Below are 25,473 nucleotides of genomic sequence, written 5' to 3' on the forward strand. Positions count from 1 at the left end.
GCCGTCTGGGGCCAGGCCTGCTTCACCAGCAGCACTGTCCCAAACAAACACAACAACACAAGAAGGGTTACACACACACAAGTGTCACAACCGTCGCCTCACTGCAAACACTGCTGTCTTCCTCTCACAGATCCTTCTGTCTGAAACCACTGCAAGACAAAGGCTCCTGAAGTCAAAACGCTACTCTACCGCAGAAAGCACAGAGTTCAGAATGGCCTACACTACCCATAATTCTACAGCAGGATGTTTCTGCTGAATGTACACTTTTCACGTTTACGGGTTTCTCAGCAGTGGAAGTGGTCAAAGATGGTAAACTTAGAGCGCACCTTTGTCCACCTCACTTTTAGAGACAGACCATTTAGCAACAGGTGATTAATAATTATATGAACGCATGATCTCATACAGCCGTCCCCCCCCACTTTTAAAATGTCTGCTACGCCCATGGGCGTTATCAAGACTTTCAGAAAAAGTAACTGAGACTGATAATGGCAGACAGAAGGGAGAATAATGTCAGATTTACTGTCCTGCTTTCATAGACACTGCATTAGAAACATCTCACATAATCTGTAATTAGTTCTTTTAATTTGATGTTAGGATGATATAATACATATGTAAATACATATTTCAATATATCCAAAATCTATATATTAAACTTTAACCTCTTAAGGCCCAAGGTGTTTTTTTTAAGATTTATTTTTGGCCTTTATTAAATTGATAGGAGAGTATTTCAGACAGGGAGCCAAGTGGGAGAGAGAAAGAGGGGGTAGGGACGGCAGGATGCCCTTAAGCGATATTGCACCATATGTCAGTGCGCTAACCACTAGGCTATTGCGCCGCTTTTTGGAACCTAATTCAAATAAAAATTATTATTAAAAAAAAAAAGTATCATCTTGAGATTTGATGTACTTTTAAAGAAAAATTATGTCCATATATGTGGACTCGTGTCCGAATTTACATAAAACAATGTAAATTGTACAAAAACCTGAATGTTTTTTTAATGCATATTTAACATCGATTTTTTTTTTTTGCACTTGCTTTGACTATCAGAGAGTAAAAACAATTTTTTCCCCCATTTTGGACAGTTAAAAATAGTGTTTCGGACATTTCATACGCTGCAAAACAGTTGCAGGATGACACTGTATGTCTGTAACAAAATATAAAACATTGAAAGTATTTTAAATAGCCATTTAAGAGCTCAAATGTGCTGTCCATGTATGTGGACACTGAAGCCCTAGGAGGATATAGGATATAAGATGCTGATAAGCGTTAAAAAATGTCTTTTTTTAGTCAAAAGGGTCCATTTAGATTTGATTCAACTTTATTGTTATTGTGCAAAGTACAAGGCAGAGCAGGTAGCATCTAACCTGTGCAAATAACAAGGGTATAAGTAATATAAACATATAAAAACATGTATTTACAATTTAATGCTGTGTATGGGTGTTTTCCTGTGCTGGGTTGCAGCTGGAAGGGCATCCGCTGTGTGAAACACATGCTGGATAAGTTGGCGGTTCATTCCGCTGTGGCGACCCCAGATTAATAAAGGGACTAAGCCGAAAAGAAAACGACTGAATGAATTTAATGATGGGGCGACACGGTGGCTCAGTGGTTAGCACTGTTGCCTCACAGCAAGAAGGTCGCTGGTTCAAGTCCCGGCTGAGCCAGTTGGCATTTCTGTGTGGAGTCTGCATGTTCTCCCCGTGTTTGTGTGGGTTTCCTCCGGGTGCTCCGGTTTCCCCCCACAGTCCAAACACATGCGGTATAGGGGAATTGAATAAACTAAATTGGCTGTAGTGTTTGAGTGTTTATGGATGTTTTTCAGCACTGGGTTGCAGCTGGAAGGACATCCTCTGTGTAAAACAAATGCTGGATAAGTTGGCGGTTCATTCCGCTGAGGTAAACCCTGATGAATAAAGGGACTAAGCTGAAGGAAAATGAATGAATTGAGAATGGGAATATTATGCTTTCCAGTCGGGTTACCAAAAGTTTATCCACCCTCTCCGTTGGATTATCTTAATGCGGGGTAAAATATAGCCTGTTTCAGTGCTTTTGCATTCTCTCACAATTTGTGGTAATTTTGTTGTATGTAGTGGGTGGCACGGTGGCTCAGTGGTTAGCACTGTTACCTCACAGCAAGAAGGTTGCTGGTTCAAGTCCCAGTTGGGCCAGTTTGGAGTTTGCATGCTCTCCCCATGCTGGGTTTCCTCTGGGTGCTCTGATTTCCCCCACAGTCCAAACACATGTGCAATAGGTGAATTGGGCAAACAAAATTGTCCATAGTGTATGAGAGTGTATGGGTGTTTCCCCAGTACTGGGTTGCGGCTGCAAGGAAATCCGCTGCGTAAAACATATGCTGGAATAGTTGGCGGTTCATTCTGCTGTGGTGACCTCTGATAAAGAGACTAAGCTGAAGGAAAATGAATGAATGTTTGCATCTTGACATTAAATTTTTTATTTAATTAGCTGTTTATTTCATTATGATCATTACATAAGCTATAAATAAGCATACAAATAGCTTCTAGTTAGTTATATATCATTATATAGTGATAAATATCATTATCGCAACATTTAATAACAATAATCACATATCACATATTTTTTCAGTGTCACGCAGGCCTAGTTAAGATAGAGGTTAAAGGAACTTTGTAGGTTCAAAACCCTCAAAGGGAGATCATGAACTATTGCCCTAAACATCACCCAGAATTACTTGAAGATAACTGTAAATTACATCAGATGAATCCATGAGCCTTTCTACCCACAAGGGGGCAATGCTGTGAAACTATGAGATGCTTTCCAAACACACACACAGAGAGAGATAGAGAGAGAGAGAGACTGCTGGAATGACACAATAAAGGCATCCGAGTGCCGCATAGACAACTCACACAACACATCACATGAGCGCAGTACTCACTCCTACACACACGCCTGAGGGATTCTGATAAGCTGATGATGAAATGATCACACTGTGGGAAAAATTCTCTTCAAGATCAATTGCTCAGAGATGAGGAACGTTTTTCAAGCATCTAAAAAAAGTAAAACCGCTTGAAATGAACGTCAAATTACAATGTTCCTTTTTATATTCATTTTTTTTCTGAGCATATGTGACCCTGGAGCAATAAATTAGTCAATCACATGCAACCGTGACATGTCATTACTTTTTTTGAGAGGTGCATGTCAGGGTACAGTGAAGGATATTTTGCGACAGCGCACTTGGCGCAGAAGTATTAAATATTAAGTACTACATTTAAAAGTGTAGTATGTGCGATTGACAACTAGTGGTTGAACTAGGTATTGCAGTCCAAATTCAAAACACTGGAGGATTTTTTTTTCACCTCCTCCTCCAATGACTCTATGCAAACGTGGGTTTCCAGGTTGATGACACCAACAGGAGTGAGCATGCTTGACTATCAAGCCTACAATTTGTCCTAACTACACACAACAACAGCCTATAAACGAATATTTTTCATGTTGTCGTGATCATCTGATAATCGTCTGGTCGGCGCTTCAGAGCACCAAGCACAAAAACAGCCAGACACAGGAAAAGTTTCTTTCCTCAGGCCATCTACCTCATGAACAGTTAAATATTCCCCTACTGTGCAATAAACGTGCACTACTTTCTCATACACACTTGTACACAGCACCTTATATCAATATACAATGCACTACTTTCTCATACACACTTGTACACACCACCTTATAACCTGTATATTAATACCAAATCTGTTCACAAAATTCAACATCCAGATTTTTTTGACTGCATCTCTGTTTAATGTTCATAGTATTTCTTTTTTCCATATTTATATGTGTTGTCACTTTATGTACACTGGAAGCTTCTGTAGCCAAAACAAATTCCTTGTGTGTGTGAAGCACACTTGGCAATAAAACTGATTCTGATCATCCATGACAGCAACACCAGAAATTTCTATTTTAGAAATGCTTTTTTTTCTGTGACATACTGTATCATGGCTGAACAACAGCATAAACTACTCTGACAATGATCACCTCAGGTACTGATAATGGGCTTCATTCAGTGTTAAATGCTGCCAGTGTGAGTTACAATAGCATTTTACATGACATTTAATAAAATAACTAGCAATCATACAATTTGAGGGTGGCACGGTGGCTCAGTGGTTAGCACTGTCGCTGGTTCGAGTCCCGGCTGGGCCATTTCTGTTCTCCCCATGTTGGTGTGGGTTTCTTTCGGGTGCTCCAGTTTCCCCCACAGTGCAAACACATGCGCTATAGGTGAATTGAATAAACTAAATTGGCTGTAGTGTATGAGTGTGTGTGTGAATGAGTGTGTATGGGTGTTTCCCAGAACTGGGTTGCGGCTGGAATGGCCATCCGCTGTGTAAAACATATGCCGGAATAGTTGACGGTTCATTCCGCTGTGGCGACCTCTAAAATAAAGACTAAGCCAAAGGAAAATTAATGAATGACATATAGTTTGAAAAGGAAAGTTAGAAGCGTGACTCAGTGCAAACCAACAAATCTCAGTCACTTAGCATGTATGGAATGCTAAAATATAATTGGCTAAACTGGCAGTGGGCTGGTTATAGAGTACAAAACAAAGACAGACATTCTGACACTGAACGCACATTTTAAAGGAGAATAACTGACTTTAGTATCGTTTTTTTTAGATAAACAACATTGTTCACTTGGCATGATTCCTAAATATCTGCAATCATATTACCGTATTTTTATGAGTCAAAAATGTACATACAGCAACTTTAAGTGGAAACTACACAAAGTTATGATATCTGAGATCATAGCAAGCCAGCAACTAGACATCATAATAAAATTTTGAATAAATTCAAGTATTGAAAACAGTGATTTCAACAGCAAAATTATCAATAGCAACTTGATCTGTGGTCTAAGAACAAAGCCTGGAGAAGCATCTGAGAGTGGCAGGTGGCTGGTCATATTCTACCATTACAGACCAAATTATACCAGCGTCTGTTCAGGGACCCAGCCCAAACAAACAAACAAACAAACAAACAAACTCCAGCATCATTTACACCCTCACCCAAAAACCATCCAAATGTCTGCTTGCAGGCAGCACAACTCCAGGTTATTTGATTTTTATTTTACGACAACTTGCTAAAACACAGCTGACTCAAACAAGCTTGCTAGCACTAATGGGATATTATCTGCACATCAAACCAAGCTTCTACATCACTCATCCTCATCACATCTGCTTTCTCTAAACACTTTCACACTCAAATAATGCAGATGTACAACTGCAAACAGCTTTTAAACTCCAAAACATCATGAGAAATAAAGCACAAGCAGATTTTTTGACCAAACTCATTTCAGGTAGCAACTCACAACTGCACAAATCCCAATCAGTGTCTCATGAGTAGCTTTTGAGTGATATGAATACAAATTTCAAGGATTTAGGCCCAATACCAATTCTGTCATACCTCTACCCCTTCACATTCACCTTGGCCCTAGAAAAAAGGTGTGAAAGATAACGAATCAAGATTACACGAGACATGTGACTTGTATAGTTTTGAATGGGGAAAAGTGTAACAGTCAATATGGCAAACAAAGCCAAGCCTTCTATTAGAGGAATTACCAACCTACATCACACATGATGTCACATGGGTTCCCATTTGCAAAAAGAGACCGGTTGCAATAGCAAGCATGTCGTGTTGTGCGGCAGGATGCCAAATTCGAGTCCAAAGTCCAAAAATGGAAAACTTAACTTTTACCGTAAACCACACTGCTTTTAATGCCAACTGCAGACGTCTTTGGCTTAAAAGGGAGCTGAATGGAGTGAGGACTTGCAGTGCTCTGCAAGTTCTCATTTTATATCAGGTAGGTTCAATGAGATAGTTGTGTATTTCGGGCTGGATGCTTGACCATTTCGTCTTTTCCAATATCTATTGGAAGGGTGCTATCGCAAATGGACCTGTCAGACGATCGTCACTCACTTTAACGTTAATTTTGCCAAATAACTGTGCTTATCACTGGGTGACAAGCTGTTATAATACGCTGAAAGCATTATGTTAATAATATATATAATATGTAATCAATATAAATTATTTCTAAGACAACAACAAACTCTGTACCGCATCAGATTTCATTCGCTCGCTGTAAATGCTAGTGGTCCCGTTTTTTCCCTGCAATCTCACTGTGCGCGCATCATGAATGTTTACAAACATGGTAATTCGTCTATACAGGAGCCAATCATCGATCAGTATAGACTAAGGATTCTCTGGGGGAGGGGCTAGTAAACGTAGTAAACGGTTTGTTAAATATGATACGCAATAGCTTTCCATATTTGTTGTGGGCCGCAGGCTTTACACTTTCAGTGCAGTATTTAGCAATTTATTGAGTTTTACTTTGAGCGATTTTCTTTATTATAGTAGGCCTATTCAAGTTTCTTAATAAATGGCTGTTTAAATAAATTTTGCATCAAAAAATCATTTAGATGTTGGTGAAGGCATCTGAAACTTTTGCGAAGCATCAAATCACCGGCATAGGTTATAATCTGTCTAAACATGTGAATGACTGCAGAAATTATTATTCCTTTAAAAAAAAAAGCAAAAACAAACAAACAAACAAAAAAAGCAAACAGTTGATTATTGTGCATGTTGTCTATTATCATAGACAAATTGTACTAAAGCTGGATCTGTACCTTAAAATAGTACACGTTTGTATTTAAAATGTCCATATTGATAAATGTTCTTTTTGAACCCCTTGGGAAGAACCACCCTATAACAGTTTTAGTACTTTCATTTCGGAGTGCAGATTGCATAAGTTTTATTTTCATATTTTTTAAGTTTATGCTAATAACTTTAAAATAAATATATTCAACTTATATATATATAAACCATTTTACTATTTTCCCAAGTGTATATAGGTTACTACTGTAAGAAAATATCAGCATTCGGTATATACTTTCAGTATTACCTTTGCTTGAAATGACCTGATCTAATCCTGTTTACATGAAATAAACCTGCTCCCGAGCAGGTTTGAGCTACCAGACCTGTTGCTATGACAACAACTCTCGGATGAGTTTTGAAGAACGAAAAGATCCTGGATCAAATGGTCAATAATCAAATCCAGCTAATTTAATAATCCACATATGAAGAACGGACCTCAGATCTCAAATTTCCCTCGCAAGTGCGGTTCGCACCTGCTGTTCTCGCGTTAATCCACCAGAGGCCGCTGTCGACTGACTGACTGACCAACCGACCAATACTCCCACCCTTCCCTAAACCCAACCAATAGTGTTTTCAAAAGTAATCCAGAAAAAGAAAAGCCTTTACTGCAGCCTGAGTTTTACCACGTTTTCAGATTTTACCGCATTCTCACTCTGTTATTTACTTGTTTATTTATATTTTGGCTTTTTTTTTACCAGCTTCCTGGAACTGTTCTTCACCGGACTCAAACCCCATTGTCACAGTCAACTTCGATTCGCATTTCAAGTCCGCTGACGTACAAGTTGAGCCACCAGACAAACTGTTAACAGTTGAAAAGCCGTCCATATGGATGTAAGCGTTCAGCTGGTAAGCGCTAACAGGAACAGCATCATACCGCCCCGTAGCATTCGTTTTAAAGATGAAAGGCAGCCATAGGCAGCTCTGGCTACATAATTCGCGATCTCCAGAAATGTATATAGGGCTACGTTTTCAGAATGAGCCTATGTTGCCAATCTCACGGCTCTTGGCCACACATTCCCTTGTGACAGTAATAAATCAGACACTTGTTTGTAGTTAATTTCAAGTAATTTGTGGTTCTTCTTGCTCAGTTTTTCAGCCATGTTGTTGCTATAGTTGGTGTTTTCAGGGAAATCTCTCAAACCCCTTCATTTGTAGCGTGGTCCTGAAAAATCTCGCTTTGAAAAGCCCTTTCCCTTACACAAAGACCTAAAACTAAAGAGAATTGGGTAAAGTGGAAGAGCTAAGGGTTAGAATTGGGATTGGGCCTTATTGTATATATTCTTCCAGGTCCTGAAACAGGCACTGCATTACAGTGTTTTGCTGTTTCACATTTTACAGTCATCAAACCAAAATGACACTACAATGCATTAGGAAGTGTGTGTGTCTGTATGTGTGTGTGTTGGTGGTGTTAATGGATCATGGTCAGTCATACAGTTTTTCTAATGTGTGTGTGTGTATAGCTCTGGAAAGAGTGCGTGAGAGTGCGTACACACACCTGGTGGGTATCCTGGGCTACCTGTCTGATAGAGGTTGGCTGTGTAGGCCGGGGCAGTCGTAGGATAACCTCCGGGATAACCTGAACACACGCAAAAGACACCAACATTAGAAATGACACTACAACATGATTAAAATCAACACAACATCAAAATGAGCATCGAAATTCAACTGTACTCAAGTACACTTCTGATTATATGACTTATGCTTGCTTATAGAAAATAGCAATACTATGAAAGTTTATAACAATTTAAAGTAATTGTTTTCAATTCAAATATATTTTAAAATAATGTTGTTTCCATGATGCAAAGCAACATTTTCAGCATCTTAGTGTAACATCAAATCCTTCAGAAATTATTTTAATATGCTAAAACGCTGGTCTAGAAACATTTTTTGTTATTATCAAAGTTGAAAACAATTTGGGCAAAGGAAGTTCAAAGCATTTATTTGAAATATAATTTGTGTTACGCTATGAATGCCTATATTAAAATAAAATAAATGAATGAATTCATTACTAATAAAAAAAATGTAGAAATAAAAAATAGAAAGAAATAAAACAGACAGATTAATATATAAAAGATATATAAGATAATGAAAAACATATAGGACAAACACATTAATGAATACACAGTAATTGTATTATTTAACATACTCTATTATATACTCTTATAAACATACTCTGTTTTAATATATAGTAATTACACACACACACACGCACGCACGCACGCACGCACACACACACACACACAGTTGAAGTCAGAATTATTAGCCCTTTAGAAGTTTTTTTCCTTTTTTTAAATATTTCCCAAATGATGTTGAACAGAGCAAGAGATTTTTCACAGTATGTCTGATAATATTTTTTCTTCTGGAGAAAGTAATAATTATATTAACTAAATATAATATTAACTAATAATTCTGACTTCAACTGTAAATGTAAATAGTAAAAGATAAATAAATCAGTTATTAGAAATGAGTTATTAAAACTATTATGTTTAGAAATGTGTTGAAAAAAAATCTCTCCATTAAACAAATTGGGGGAAAAAATAAACAGGGGGCTAATATTACTTCAACTGTGTGTATATATATATATATATATATATATATATATATATATATATATATATATATATATATATACACATACATGAATGCTATTGTTAATATTATGATTCATTCTTTGTATTACATTTTGAAACATTTATCAAATATTCATTCATTTTCCTTAGGCTTAGTCCCTTTATTCATCAGTGGTTGCCACAGCGGAATGAACCGCCAACTTATCCAGCATATGTTTTACAAAGCGGATGGCCTTCCAGCTGCAAACCAGTACTGAGGGACACCCATACACTCTCACACACACACTCATCGACTACGGCCATTTTAGTTTATTCAGTTCACATGGCACATGTGTTTGGACTGTGGGGGAAACCAGGAGCAGGAACTTCACGCCAACATGCGGAGAACATGCAAACTCCGCACAAAAACACCAACTGGCAAAGCTGGGACTTGAACCAGAGATCTTCTTGCTGTGAGGCGAAAGTGCTAACCACTGAGCCACCATGTTGCCTCTTTATCAAATATATTATTATATTATACTATAAACTGTATACAATTTAGACATGTAATCCATCCTATATACTAAGTGAATAATATGAGAAAAGGTGCCCAAATGTAATCAGAGTCTATGGGGTTTGATTGTAATCATACAATATTTTAATACAATAATCATATAATATTTTATATCAACACCATATTTTTCTCTTGCCTATATAATTTAGCTGAATATCCATTTCCAGTCAGAAAAGCCTTAAAGGTGCAGCATGTGATTGTCTTCAGAAACATTTTGTGCTGTGCTGGTTGAAAGTCTCTTCACATTTCAATAGTACTGATTAAGGTAAGTTATCTAAATGTGTTTTTATGTATATTTATATTCTGGTTGAGGCATAAAACAAATCTTTTTTATGCAATTAAAAATTACTGGGCCGACATCTCCCATAATTCTGATAAGTAGCCCAAACATCTGTTCACGCACATCCGCCATTGGTGCATGCATGCGTTCATGTGCACACGAGACACAGCGGTAAAATCAAATGCTGAATCAAAACTTTTTAAAATCCTGAATCAATATTGGAGTTAGTTTTGCACACTGGAAGAAGGATGACACCATGGCTGAAGTATTTCTTTAAGACAAGTAATGTTTTAGTCCCCAAAAAGCTGATGTAGATTGTGCTGTTACGAATGGGTTATATGCACAGAAGTGTTGTTCAGCCACTGAAATCTTCCGCCGATGTATGGATGGATGGATGGATGGGACTATTTTCAGTTTCATAAGATACCTTTTACAGCATCGATAAAGTAGATTTTTTATTTAGTTCAACAACAAAACAGAAGTAAATAGTGTTATTCTGCCTTAGAGTTGAGGTAAAGTTGCTTTTATATTCACACTGATTCATTTTTGAACAATGATAACCTGTGACGCGCTCCTTATATTGTTTACCATGATACTCTGAATATTCGCTCTGAAATAGCATGTAAGGATGGCTCAGTGATACTGTAAGCGTAACTCCTGCACACTGCCAGCCAACCATCTAAGCATACAGTAGTCACTTCAGGACAAAGCACGTGAGAGAGTGAGACCAACGATCCTTGCATGCATGAAATATTGCACATTATGACAAGTTTTGCTTGCTACACAACTGAAAGCGTGCTAGATGTAAAACAGTTTTTCATTCAGAATTGTAGTGTTATAAAGTACTATCAAGTTTTCCAACTGACGAATGACATGATCTAGTGTGTTTCTGTCATCTTTAAGGTGCGCATTCGTGTTTCAGGAGGCGTGGCTTCGGACTGAAGGGGAGGGACTGTGTTTCAAAGATATTATGCTAATCAGTTAGCATTTTCACCTCCTGCACCTTTAAATAAAGAATTCAGTAGTAACAATTTTTTCCAGATATACTTATTCCAATGGCTCTCTCTGACCTGTGCTGTGGTAAGAAAAGGACAAAGCGAGCTGGAGAGAGAGCGAGGTGAGCTCCTGATTGAACAGAATGAGCACAGATGGTCTCCATTACGACTCGTCTGTCTCAATAAGACACAGTCGGATGAGTGTGAAACCCAGCGCACTGCTCCCATACTGAACAGCACCAGCTGACAGACCGACAGGGCATCATGGGATAGCAGTCTGCAAGTCTGAACATGCAAGAGGGATGTCTTTAATAACCCTTGTGTGCCATTGGGGAGGTTTTCATCCACTCTGGGCTGAATTTGAATCATAATTTGTCCACAATACTTTCTCTGTGTTTCAGCAAATGGAAGGATTTTTGCTGACAAATCTTATTTTGACACATATTTTGGGAAAATGCTTTGTATTTTTTTAAAAACTCAAAAATGCACTCAAAATTGACTACCCTTTCATTATGTTCGGGGCTGTTTTTGCCCTATTGAATTCCATTATAATGACATTTTTTGAATGCAAAGTGATGATCATATAATCATGCATTCTACATTGTTGCTGGTTTTCCCTGTTGAGAGGAGGTAAAATTAGTTGTTTTTATTGCCGATCATCAGTTACAGTACAAAAAAATCTTTTATGTGGAGTATAGTGTATGTGTGTGAGAGCGTAAGAGAGACCTTTGCGCACTTATCTTGATATGTCTGAGAAAATCAAAATAAGCTCTGCTCTCAGAGTGAAGTTTATTTATAAACTAATTTCGAGAGGATTACATGCTTATGATTGCTTGCGGATGGTCCGGCATTTTCCAGATTATGATTCACCAATCAGACGATTCCTAAGCCGCTATAAATACCCTAAGTTCCATATAACAAGCCCTCTTCGTTTTGAAGAATCCCCCCTTCCACCCCTACTCCTCCTCCTTTCCTAGATGGGTGGCACGGTGTCCCATTGGTTAGCACTGTTGCCTCACAGCAAGAACATCACTGGTTCTAGTTCTTATCAAGCCAGCTAATGTTTCTGTGCGAATATTACACGTTCTCCCCCTGCTCACGTGGGTTTCCCCCGGGTTCCTCAGTTTCCTCCCACCGTCCAAAAACATGCAACTTAAGTTAATTGACTAAATTGGCACCATAGACATGCTCCTGGTAAGTAGTTATCTCTTAAGAGCAATCACTATCTGTTCATTAGCTACTACAGCAGGGGAGTTCTCGAGATCTACCTGAGCTCAAACTCCCCTCTCACCTTACAAACAGGAGGGAGCCCTGGGCTCGAGGATCTTATGAGCTCGGGGCTCTCTCCCGGGACAGCATGCCAAACACGCTTTAAAATCAATCATCAGCTAAGTGTGAACTCTTGAAACATAATAAATGTATTTACTCACACACACGCACACGCACACACACACACACACACACACACACACACACACACACACACACACACACACACACACACACACCTATAATCTGCTGTTTTACTCCATAGAACTCCATATAAAAGCTAGACACTTTTTTGCACAGGCCTATCTAAAGGATTAATGCTGCCAACTGAAGATCAACAGTAAGAATTACACATTAGACCTCTTCCCAACAGTCAAAGAATGCATATTTATATGCGGTCATGGCTTTGCAATAAAAAAATGTCATTATAATGGAACTCAATGGGGCAAAAACAGCCCCAACATAATGAAAGGGTAGTCCATTTTGAGTGCATTGAGTTTTTGAAAAATTACAAAGCATTTTCCCAAAATATGTGTCAAAAAAAAAGATTTGTGACCAAAAATCATTCCATTTGCTGAAACACGAGAAAGTATAATATGCTTATATCATACTTTGCAGAATTATGTTTATTTTTGATAAGTAAAATTTTATTAACATGAAGCTGGTGTGAAACAATCAGTGATTTTAAATCTGTTTTTAATATCATTTTTAATTCTTTGTTGTTTTTATTCACTTACACGATATTTTGATATGCACATTATTAATAAAGCTCACGATTTTAGAAATAAATTAACCTAAAATAATAACTGAAACAGCCATTTGGCGTTCTATTATGTAAAAAAGCAAGAAAAACAACATAATTGTGAGCTGCACTGATAAATCACTAACAATAAAGCAAGAAAGGTAAGAAAATCCGCTTAAATAGTAATTTATTTTGCCTTTAGAAGTAAAATGTCCACATCCCAAATAGGACTAAATGGAAACAGAATGACAACAGTATAAATTATAATTTTTTGTCTTCACATTTTTTAATTTAGTATTTAAAATAAATCCGTAAATGGGAACGGCATGGTGGCTCATTGGTTAGCACTGTCGCCTTACAGCAGGTCCCAAACACACGTGCTATAGGTGAATTGAATAAGCTAAATTGGTCATAGTGTATAAATGTGTGTGTGTGTGTGTGTGAGAGAATGAGAGTGTATGGGTGTTTCCCAGCATTGGGTTGCAACTGGAAGGGCATCCGCTGTGTAAAACATATGCTGGAATAGTTGGCGGCTCATTCCGCTGTGGCGACCCCTGATACATAAGGGACTAAACCGAAGGTAATTGAATGAATAAATCCGTAAACACTCATGCTAATAATGTGTGTGTGTGTATACTAAATAAGCTTATTTCACACGGCCGCCATTTTAAAACACGAAAGCGAGGCTGTGGTGGGAAGAAACCCGGAAGTATAGGATCAGCACTGCAAACATTGCACCAACATGCTGTGTACTACAAACCCCCAGCTGTTGCCACGATTTCAAAATGCAGATATGGTGTAAACATCACTTTAATATAATTCAGTTCAGCTAATTTTAAACAATTAAAAGCATATTAGGCATCAAACAACATCACAATCTCTTTCAGAGTAATACGTCCAAGTGACCTCCTAGGCTTTAGTTTATGGTAGCAGGTAAACACCATGGGGACGCTTCCCTGGTTCAGTCTATGTAACCTGGTGAGCGATAAAACAGTGCAGTCCTCTGTAGCACACATTCAAGTTGTCGTTAAAAGTGTTGTCCCGTTACTGAAGTTTTGAAAACGCACAATTCCCGCTAACATTTAAGCGGGAACGCCACTGATTAGCCATAGCATTCACCAGTGCTTAACAGAAATGACTGTGATTGGCTATGAAGGTCATCAGTTCACCGCTCTCCAACGAGTACAAACACAGATACACAGACATTAGAGCGTTTTAAATCAGCGGATTGCTCGTCTGTGTTTGTGCTCGGTAAACATCGGTGAAGTGCGGTGAACTGATGACCTTCACGGTCAATCACAGTCATTTCTGTTGAGCACGTGAACACAATTGCAAATCATCGCTGTTTAAAAACGCCATCCACAGTGCCTTAAATGTTAACGCGGAATGTACTTTTTTTTTGCACCGAAATTCAGTATCATGACATGTCTAATGTGGTGAAAGATTCAGTTTATTAACTTGAGTTTGATGAATGGCATCTAAAACGTGTGTTTGGGAAAGAAAACGTTAGCTAACTAGTGTCATTTCGCTTAACTCAGCTGAAAATGAGCTCTGATATCCCTTTATATTTTCATTCAGAACGAACCTTTGAGTCACTCGGAAGGCGGTGAAAGTATAAATTTGTGTCACTTTCTCTTCGCTGATAAGATATACAGCCAGGTACACAACATTCCTGTGTGACTCAGGCGATACTTCCGGGTATCTTACCACCGCAGCCTCGATTTCGCTGTTTAAAATGGCGGCCGCGGGAATTCAGTCCATAGGATTGTGATGAAAGTTGTTTCTAATTATAATTCACTGCAAAAATCATCCTGTAATCGGTCAGCTGATTAAAGAAACAGAAGCCGTCGGCGTACCGCACTGTAGCATTCATTTTAAAGATGAAATGCAGCCATACGTAGCTCTGGCTATATAAATTTGCAACTCTCCAGAAATGTATATGAGGGTAAGCTTTCACAATGAGCCCGTGTTGGTTTTAATTCTAGGTCCTTTTAATTAGTTTAAATTTCATTTAAGAAATGCAATCATAACTAGGAGGCAGCATTTATCATGTGACATTAATTCATTTATCGAATATCATTTAAGATGATATCCAGGCAATGATGCCAAATCTAAGATATTAAGTCATCTCAGGAAATGATCAGATCTGGCTTTATAAGTTCATTTATTACACTTTGATCCTCTCAGTGTACAGTATATCAACAACTGTCTATTTCCTGGCTATTTTTAATCCTCCTCAGGAATTTTCTTAACATGCTTCAGTCGTTGTAAATGAGCAATGACATTTTCCTCTGGCTAACAGCAGAGAGAAAGACATAATGAAGAAGACTGAAAGAGGGAGAGAGTGTGTGAAAGAGTGTGTGTGTGAGAGAGAGAGAAAAGAGAGACAGTGCATGAGTGTGTGTAAACAGTCTCTATTGACCCAGAGAATCCCTTCAATAAGAGCACATCAAATATGAGCCACCGGTTGCCATGGCAGCAGACAAACACCTGCCATTAGTGGCACAGACGCGCACAACACATGCATGAACAAACACACGCTCTCTCACACACTAGGCCTGTCACGATAAGGATTTTTTTGTTGTACAATATATTGTCAGAAATTGTTGCGATAAGCAATATTATTGCCATTTTTCAGATCATTTTATGCCACTGATTAATAGTGATACACAGGACTTGACATTAACACCCACCAACCGGCCAAATGCGGGTAGATTTCACCGGTGGCGGGATAAACAACCACTTTCACTAGCCACTTTGGCTGGTTGCATAGGCGGAGAGTGTGTAAGGCTGGGGAGGGCTTAGCCTCGCCCTGGCCAGAGACCACAGAGAGTCTGAGATAGCAGAAAAAAATGCATTGAAAACATGTAACGGGTGTAAGGCGTAATTTGAATGTAATTTTATGTTGATGATTAACAGAACACTTTAGCTATTGTAAGTTTGTCAATCAAATTTAAAGTCCCCCTCCACACAGAAATGGAACTGTCCAACCCCGCACAATGCACTGATGAGCGCTGTTTATTAGCAGCTGCTCTGAAAACCTAACTTAAGTGCTGGCCAGCGGACTATTCTGATTTGCTGGTCAAGGACAAAAGTAATAAAACGACAAATGAGTATTACGAGAGGGGTATAATAATATGTTACACTGGTTTAACTTGTTTTCAGCATTAACTGAAATTGGTAGTTTCATTGTAACGTAGTCTAGCCTATAGTGTAGCAATCTTGTTTAGGCAATCGTTTGGAGTTTTACATTTTAAAGGTCGAATATTTATTGCTGAATTACTAGTTCGGTTTTTGATTGGCCTCTTGAAAAAGAGAATGACGTATTCTAAGGGTCGGCACGTCCAGAGGCGACCTAGGTGGTCTAGGGCGGAAGAATAGTGAGGGCTGCATCCTGTCTAATATTAATTATTATTATTATTATGATTATTATTGGTAATAATAATAATAAAAGCAACAAGGAGTAATAATTTCATTTGAAACTGCATACAGTAAGTAATAAATATTTAATAAACAAGTGTTTAACAATTTTTAAATATTTAATTATTGCCGTCTTGATGAACAGAATAATTTTAATTCGATTTTTAAATAATAGTAATAATAATAAAAAATGTATAAAATGACGGTAGTGTAGATCCGTGGGTTAGATAATAAAATAATTTAATGTGCGTTGAATATAATAGGTGTTTGTTGATAGGCGGTGCTTTTGTTAAAACCTATTCTTGGTCGGTCGCAAATCTTTCTAAATGCATTAAAGGGCAGCGCATATATTAGCCTCACCCTGAAGTTTATTCACTCTCCGCTTATGGCTGGTTGAAAATAATTTTCCCGGATAATAATTATTAAAAGCAGGGTTCGACAATAAGGATGGTCCAATATGCATGCAAAGGCGATCTTAGAATTGAGAAGCAACACGACCGACAAAAATAATTACGTTCGCGCGAGCTATAGAAAGCAGGTGAATACCGAATTAGAGGATAATCACTCGCGCTAACAGCTGAGGTGATGCGCGCGACTGTTTAAAACGTGTGCACACTCCCGTTTCCCAGCGTGAAGCAACTGTGTCTAGAAACGCGACTGATGTGATCGATTCTCTTTTAAATAGACTATACATAAAGTAATGAACATGCACCCCCAGTCTTGCTGCTTTCAAGAGTTCCAGATTTGTCTTTTAGTAAACAGCACAGGTTGCTTTCGCTTTAACCATTCTTTGAACAGATTATTTATGGGTCTAACGCAGGGATGGGCAAACTCGATCCTAGAGGACTGGTGTCCCTGCATAGTTTTGCACCAACCCTAATCAAACACACCTGCTTGTAGCTTTCTAGTGATCTTGAAGACACTAATTAGGGTGTTCAGGTGTGTTTGAGCAAAACTCTGCAGGGACACCGGCCCTCAAGGATCGAGTTTGCCCATGCCTGGTCTAACGTTAACCATGTGTGTGTGATCATCCTTTCATTATCACACGGTATGTTTTTTTACCTGCTTTCTTTTGCGTTAATATGGTTTAATTATCATTTTTTACAATAACATTACTTTAATGGGAGATTAACTTCCCATTTATGTGTAGTTAACTGGTGATCTGCATGGGACCTTTAGCCTGGACAGATTACTGTGCATATGTTTTGTTAAATAAGAAAGGATAGTATACAGCTATAGTTTGCTTGTTTTGACATTGTTTTGATTTGTGGCTCAGAAATAATTAATTATGTTTGGTGTGGTCAGAGATAAATTTGGTAAATCCTTCATTTTGGGCTCTGAAAGTTATGTGAAATAAAAACTAATTGTAATACTATGAAACCATGACCCATCTGCTCATGATTATTGAGCAAGCTCATACACGACACACAAGAAGTGAAATGCATGAGGAGGCATGTGGAGATAAAGCAAAATCTAAATCAAGTAATTGTAGCATGTCAAAGTCATATTTATGTGTATAAAATATATTTTCCCAACAATAAAATTGTGGCTAGTGAAAATGGCGAGTGGCTAGTAATGTTGGAAAACTACTAGCCACAGTGGCTGGTGATCAAAATTTTTTATGTCAAGCCCTGATGATACATAACAGCATAATAATGCAAATAGCCATAAACACTTTAAAATACTTATCATTCTTAAGGTTGTTTAGACTTGACTTCTAGTTGATCGTTTGGTATGAGAGGTGGCTTATATGAAAGGCAAAGGCCTCTAGATTACGCTTATTTTAGCAAAATAAAATATGATCATGCCTTAATTTTGAATAATATCATTAGGACAGTAAAGTCTGACTTTGCTTAGACAAAAGTCCTGTCACTTAACAGAAATAATGTCCAGTACAGAATATAAAGTCATGCTGCAGTGGAAACAGAATGAATGTTGTGTCTGACTCCATCATGAGCTTGGAGGACTGCATCCATACATCTCTGCAATGACTCAAATCACTGATTAATAAAGTCATCTGGAACGGCAAAGAAAGCGTTCTTGCAGGACTCCCATAGTTCATCAAGACTCTTTGGATTCATCTTCAATGCCTCCTCCTTCATCTTACCCCAGACATGCTTAATAATATTCATGTCTGATGACTGGGCTGGCCAATCCTGGAGCACCTTGACCTTCTTTGCTTTCAGGAACTTTTATGTGGAGGCTGAAGTATGAGAAGGAGCGCTATCCTGCTGAAGAATTTGCCCTCTCCTGTGGTTTGTAATGTAATGGGCAGCACAAATATCTTGATACCTCAGGCTGTTGATGTTGCCATCCACTCTGCAGATCTCTCGCAAGACCCATACTGAATGTAACCCCAAACCATGATTCTTCCTTTACCAAACTTGACTGATTTCTGTGAGAATCTTGGGTCCATGTGGGTTCCAGTAGGTCTTCTGCATTATTTGTGATGATCGAGATACAGTTCAACAGATGATTCATCTGTAAAATCCAGCTTCTGTCACTTTTCCAAATGATCAACTAGAGGTCAAGTTATTATTTGTTGCTCTTACAACTGGTAGTGTATATTGCAATGGCAAAAAGGATTGAGGTCATCTCCAAGTATTGGAGACGTATTCAAAGACATGCACTATAGGTGATTTGTTCATTTTTGGGTGAACTATCCCTTTAAGACATTCATAACAAACAGGGAAGACAAAACGTGTATCACCACATACCTGTGTAAGCCATATTTTTTGGGTTTCCGTACGGGGTTCCCGGCTGCACTGGACTGTACACCGGGTTCATGGTGGAAGACAGTCTGTTCTTACTGAGAGAGAGAGAGAGAGAGAGAGAGAGAGAGAGAGAGAGAGAGAGAGAGAGAGAGAGAGAGAGAGAGAGAGAGAGAGAGAGAGAGAGAGAGAGAAAGAAAGAGAGAGAGGAAAAAATAAATACAACGGAAGTCAGTGGTTACAGGTTTCCAGCTTTCCTTATCATATCTGCTTCTGCGCTTATAACAGAAGAAAGAATCTCATAAAAAGTGAAAGGTGAGTAAATGATAAGCAAATTTTCATTTTTTGGGTGAACTACCCCTTTAAACAGAAAAATCAAAAGCATGGTTAATAAATAGAAGCGTCTTGGGTGGTGTGTGTAAAAAAAACACTTCTATTGTTAGACTGAACTAGCAAGTGGCTGATTTTGGATGGAGCGGAGGAATCTAATCCTTCCAGCAAACTCTGATGGCATTATCAGTCCATCAGTCAGAGGAACGACAGAAATAGAGGAAGAAAAGCGCATGAATAGGGGAGGATTATGCGTCAGATCTTCTTCCCCGCTGTCGGCCACACACACTTGGGAAACGGGAGACGCTTGTGTTAGCAGGTGTTCAGATGTGAGTGTGTGTCACCAGTGCGTGTGTGTGTGTGTGGGGGAATGTGCTTGTCGGAAGACGTGATGATTTATGATCGCACGAACACAAGTCTGAAAGATCAAGGTCATGACATTCAACTAGTCACAAGGAGAAACGCACGACAAATTAAAATATAGATAATAATTGTTTGTTTAAATTCAGCCCATATAAATTGTTTGCAACCACTTTGTGCATTCCATTTTATTCTCAAAAGAAGATACTTTGAAGAATGCTGGAAACCTGTAACCATTGCCTTCCGTAGTAGGACAAAACAAACACTATGAAAGTGAATGGTTACAGGTTTCTAACATTCTTTAAAGTATCTTCGTTTGTGTTTGACCGAATTACATATATATATATATATATATATATATATATATATATATATATATATATATATATATATATATATATATATATATATATATATATATATATATATATATAATAATTTTATGTTTCTCATGTGATGTTTAGCAGAGCAAGGACATTTTTCAGTATTTGTTTTATTAAAATTTCCTACAAATAAATTTTTTTCAGTAATTTCTAAAATATTATTATTATTATAAATTTTATGACTAATAAAATAGTATTAGCACCCTTAAGACTTTTTTTTCCCTGATTGGCTGCGGAACAAACCTCTGTCGTTCAATGATTTGCCTAATTAACCTAATTAAGTTAAGCCATTAAATTGTACTTTAAGCTCAACACTATATATATATAGTGTGTATATATATATATATATATATATATATATATATATATATATATATATATATATATATATATATATATATATATATATATATATATATATATATATATATATATATATATATATATATATATATATATATATATATATAATTGAGGTCAGAATTATTAGCCCCCCATTGAATTTTTTTTTTTCTTTTTTAAATATTTCCCAGATTATGTTTAACAGAGCAAGGAAATTTTTACAGTATGTTTGATAATATTTTTTCTTCTGGAGAAAGTCTTATTTGTTTTATTTCGGCTAGAATAAAAGCAGTTTTTCATTTTTACATTTTTTAAAAACCATTTTAAGGTCAATATTATTAGCCCCTTTAAGCTATATATTTTTTCAATAGGCTACAGAACAAACCATCGTTATACAGTAACTTTCCTAATTACCCTAACCTGCCTAGTTAACCTAATTAACCTAGTTAAGCCTTTAAATGTCACTTTAAGCTGTATAGAAGTGTCTTGAAAAATATCTAGTCAAATATTATTTACTGTCAGCATGACAAAGATAAAAATAAATCAGTTATTAGAAATGAGTTATTAAAACTATTATGTTTAGAAATGTGTTGAAAATATCTCTGTTAAACAGGAATTGGTGAAAAAAATAAACAAGGGGAATAATAATTCAGGGGGGCTAATAATTCTGACTTCAACTGTATATATTGCATAATTATTGCATAATTGCATAATTGTTTGGACATAAGATTAATTTAAATTTTTTTCCTAATTTAGCTTAAAGAGCTAAAGAGCTAAAACATCTAGCTGCGGTTTAAATCTAAAAGTGCACCGTGTTTAAAACTACTGATTCTTCAGCGAAATAGTTGACTCTGAGTCAAATAAACGAATCGAGCTGGGTTAGGATCTTTTGCTTGAACGCGTTGATACGATACATCACCAAATATGTACTTCCTGTTCCGGTAAAATATGAACGCGCTTTCACTTCAGACACTAGCGGGGGATCAGGGGAATGATCATGACTCGAATATGACGATCACTGACAGATGGAGATTCGGCTGAGGGGAATAAAGGGTTAAAGTTCATGTTCACAACAATACCACAGTATAGCAAACTTAGTGCTGTGACTGTTCCTGTCATTTTTCTGACGATTGATACAATAACCTATGCTGCAGCGCAGGATTCACTGACCGTTTGCTATTAAAGGAGCAGCACAGACTATGGGACTTTGTCAGACTTTGACAGGGACTTTGTAAGTAACTGTTACAGTTCATATGGACCACTTTCTTCTTCCTCCGGATCATAACATGTAAGTGTGATTAAAATCCCTGTTGAAAAATCCAGCTTAAACCAGGCTAGGCTGGTTGACTGGTTTTAGCTGGTTGACCAGCCTGGTTTTAGAGGGGTTTTGGTCATTTCCAGGCTGGTTTCCAGCCATTTCCAGCCTGGTCCTAGCTGGTCAGGCTGGAAAATTACCACCTAAATTTGACCAGCCTGGTTTAAGCTGGACATAGCTGGTTTTGGCTGGGCTCCCAGCCTGGGTAGGTGGTCAAGCTGGTTTTAGCGGGTCATTTTCCAGCCTGACCAGCTAAGACCAGGCTGGAAATGGCTGGAAATCAGCCTGAAAATGGCCAAAACCCCTCTAAAACCAGGCTGATCAACCAGCTAAAACCTGCCAACCAACCTAGCCTGGTTTAAGCTGTTTTTTTCAGTAGGGATTGTTGCCTCGTTTTGTGTAGTTTGTAAAATATGCGTTTAATTGTGTTATAAGTTGTAATCACCCCGCGCGGCTTGTAATCATGTATCGATTATAGATCAGTGCTTTTCCTGTATCTCCTAGGTTAAATCTGTATGGGGCTGTTCACATATTGTGTCCAAAACCACGTTAAAAACGTGACGCGTGCTTCGTCCTTTACCGATTTAAATGTGTTTCTGAAGTAGCAATCCTCTGCTGTTTACCTTTGCTATGACCACTATCAGCTGTTCCTCACATGCACGGCGCGGTCAATTTTCAAAATAATTCAGCTTTTGCCACTGTGTTGATTATTACTGATTGTGTGTCGCTACTATTACTTGGTGTTAGGTTTAAGAATAAAGTAATATGCTGGAGTTTAATTGCATTGCTTTATTGCATTCCTGCATTGGGCTCTCAAATACTTTCTGCTACTTCATACTGTAGCTGTGGTGGGTGTTTCTCTGAACGCACTTGACCAATCGCAACAGACTGGGCCATCGGTCCAATCACCGCAGATTAGCTTCGCGCTAAGGAGGGGTTTGGGAACAAATGAATGCTGAATGATTCATATAGGAGTCGCTGGGCTAATTAGATAAAAATAAATGCATATTATAATACAATGAAAATGTTTTTTGACCTTGCACGCATATCAGCATGTTGTTGGAGACCCCTAAAACCAAAACTCTTTAATATAATTACTGTTATTTTTAACTATAACTATAACCCTAATAACTAGCCATAACTTCTTATTTTCTTATTGTCCCCCATTATCAGAAGCCTACTTTACAGTAACTATTTTTCACAACCCATTCAATTCCAAATATTAACCTGAAAATCCACCAAATCATCATAATGCCACAAAAATGCCTTGCGATCCGAATCGCAGAAATGCCCTGAGCAGGTGAAGCCCGTGAGCTGCTCTGAAAGCGAACAAATGAAGGTCAAAACAGCCCTAGAGGAGAGAAACATGACATACAGCCCATATATGTAGGTCAGAATGGCACAAACATCAATGTCACACGCGCGCACACACACACACACATGCACGCACACACACAGACAGACATGGTGGAAGGTGCTGAGCACGAGACTGACCTCTTCACGCTCTGACTGCTGTCTGTTGGGTACAGAAAACTGAATTTGTCAGTGGAATGCCCGCTTGCCATTCTCAGTGAAGGAAAGGCAAATGAAGGAGGTAGGAAGAATGGATATGCAAATCTGGAAATGACAAAAAAAGAAGGAAACAAACAAAAACGAGAGCAGGTCATGATTAAAAAGGCAAACCATCAGGCACAAGCACAGCAGAGCAAAGCAACACAAAGCAAGCAAAGCGAGAGACAGAGAGACGTACAGTTGAAGTCAGAATTGTTAGCCCTCGTGAATTATTTATATATATTTATTTCCCCAATTTATGTGTAATGGAAAGATGACAGCACATAATATTTGACTAGATATTCTTCAAGATACTAGTATTCAGCTTAAAGTGACATTTAAAGGTTGAACTAGGTTAACTAGGGTAAAGTTAGGGTAATTAGGCAAGTCATTTCATAACAGTGGTGTGTTCTGTAGACAATCGAAAACAAATACTGCTCAAAGGGGCTAATAATTTTGACCTGAAAATAGTTTTAAAATAATTAAAACCTGCTTTTATTCTAGCCGAAATACAACAAGACTTTCTCCAGAGGAAAAAATATTATCGGAAATACTGTGAAAAATTCCTTGCTCTGTTAAACATCATTTGGGAAATACTTGAGGAAAAAAAAAAAAAGGAGGGCTAATAATTCTGACTTCAACTGTACATACAGTGACGAGCAGCAGAAAGCAAACCTTCACACACTGATGGACAGATCAGCATGAGGTGGAGAACGGAAACAAGCGCTGGATCTGAGCAGTGTTTGGTGAGCGTTTATCGCGTGCATGCGAGTTCAGCTGCGGTCAAACGCACTTAACATCATTTAATGAGACGTTTATTTCATCAGCACGCAGAGAGGAGGAAAAAGGGAATATGAGCTGCGTTTCAGATTATTTCATATCAAGGATGATCGGGTTGCCATGTCTGGAGATTTACCACAAAAATTGGGGCTACTTTTAACCCCTTTCTGCTTTTTTTAATTTTATTTTAAACATTTATTTGACCCGAAAAGATCAGAACTGATTCATATTCTCTCTCACACAAGTGTCCAGGCCAAAATGAGCATCAAGACAGACTTTAAACTCTAAAATAATCCTTGAATTTTGTCTCGTTCCTAGACTAAATATCTAAAAAATCTTAAATCAAGAAGCATTTTCTATACATATGTTTCTCTTTCTCTCTATATATAATATATATAAATATTATAGTCTTGTTTTTCAGAACTAATGAGTCAAAATTTTTCCTGTAAAAACAAAAAAATCTGCCATTGGAGTGAGCAAAATAATCTTATTTCAAAGCGAAAACAAGATTATTTTGCCTTTTTATTTAAAAACTCATTTTAAATATGTTTTATTTGTCTAGAAAATGTTTCTTGATATTTAAATTTTTAATATATTTGCACTAGAAACAAGTTAAAAACGCATTTTTTGCAGTGCAGGACAACTTGCACATTAAGAACACTAAAAAAGATGACAAATTATAGAATAATATTAGCCTTAGCAAAAAAAAAAAAAGGTAATTTTTCAAAAATATTTGTTTTATTGCAGTTAAAACCAAACTAATGACTTAAAACTATACGATTTTATCCAGAAGAAAAATATTTTACGGTGAATATTATTAAATATTAAAATATTAAATACTGTGAACAGTTTAATTGTAAGTAAAACTTTTATTCTACGCATGGAATCAAGGAGTCAACAAATTTCCATTGATCTATTGATATTCAAGAACTCATAGCGCAATCATCCTATATAGAATCGATACTCTTATTCTAGCGTAATAATCAAGGAACTTGCCTGCTACAGCAGACGCAATGATATTACGCAGCACCTGAAAATAGTCCCCAGCTGGATAACTAGGTAACTGCGTGATATCATTGCACCTGCTTCAGCCATAGTACAGCAGCAAAGCTCCTTAATTATTATGCCAGAATGAGAGTATAGACCATTTCAATGTGGTGATGTCATTGGCACTTGAACATTTCCTGCTTGTTATCAAACTATT

At 37.5% G+C, this 25,473-nt stretch overlaps 1 protein-coding gene across 3 annotated transcripts in view; it reads right to left on the reverse strand.

Moving 5' to 3' along the window:
- Positions 1-25,473, reverse strand: part of fam168a (family with sequence similarity 168 member A) — a 95,398-nt gene that overhangs the window by 22,877 nt on the left and 47,048 nt on the right. Inside the window, exons 2-5 of one of the 3 annotated variants that reach the window (XM_056477859.1) lie at positions 23,433-23,555; positions 19,215-19,306; positions 8,164-8,244; positions 1-34 (exon numbers count right to left, since the gene is read on the reverse strand). The exon at positions 1-34 is cut by the window's left edge and continues 92 nt beyond it. In XM_056477859.1, coding sequence (XP_056333834.1) covers positions 1-34; positions 8,164-8,244; positions 19,215-19,306; positions 23,433-23,503 — 278 coding nt within the window. In that variant the 5' untranslated portion in view covers positions 23,504-23,555. The remainder of the gene's footprint in view (positions 35-8,163; positions 8,245-19,214; positions 19,307-23,432; positions 23,556-25,473) is intronic. The other 2 variants (XM_056477860.1, XM_056477861.1) reach the window with 2 other exon arrangements.

The sequence above is a fragment of the Danio aesculapii genome, chromosome 18, assembly GCF_903798145.1.
Source record: "Danio aesculapii chromosome 18, fDanAes4.1, whole genome shotgun sequence".
In the NCBI taxonomy this organism is placed as follows: Eukaryota; Metazoa; Chordata; class Actinopteri; order Cypriniformes; family Danionidae; genus Danio; species Danio aesculapii.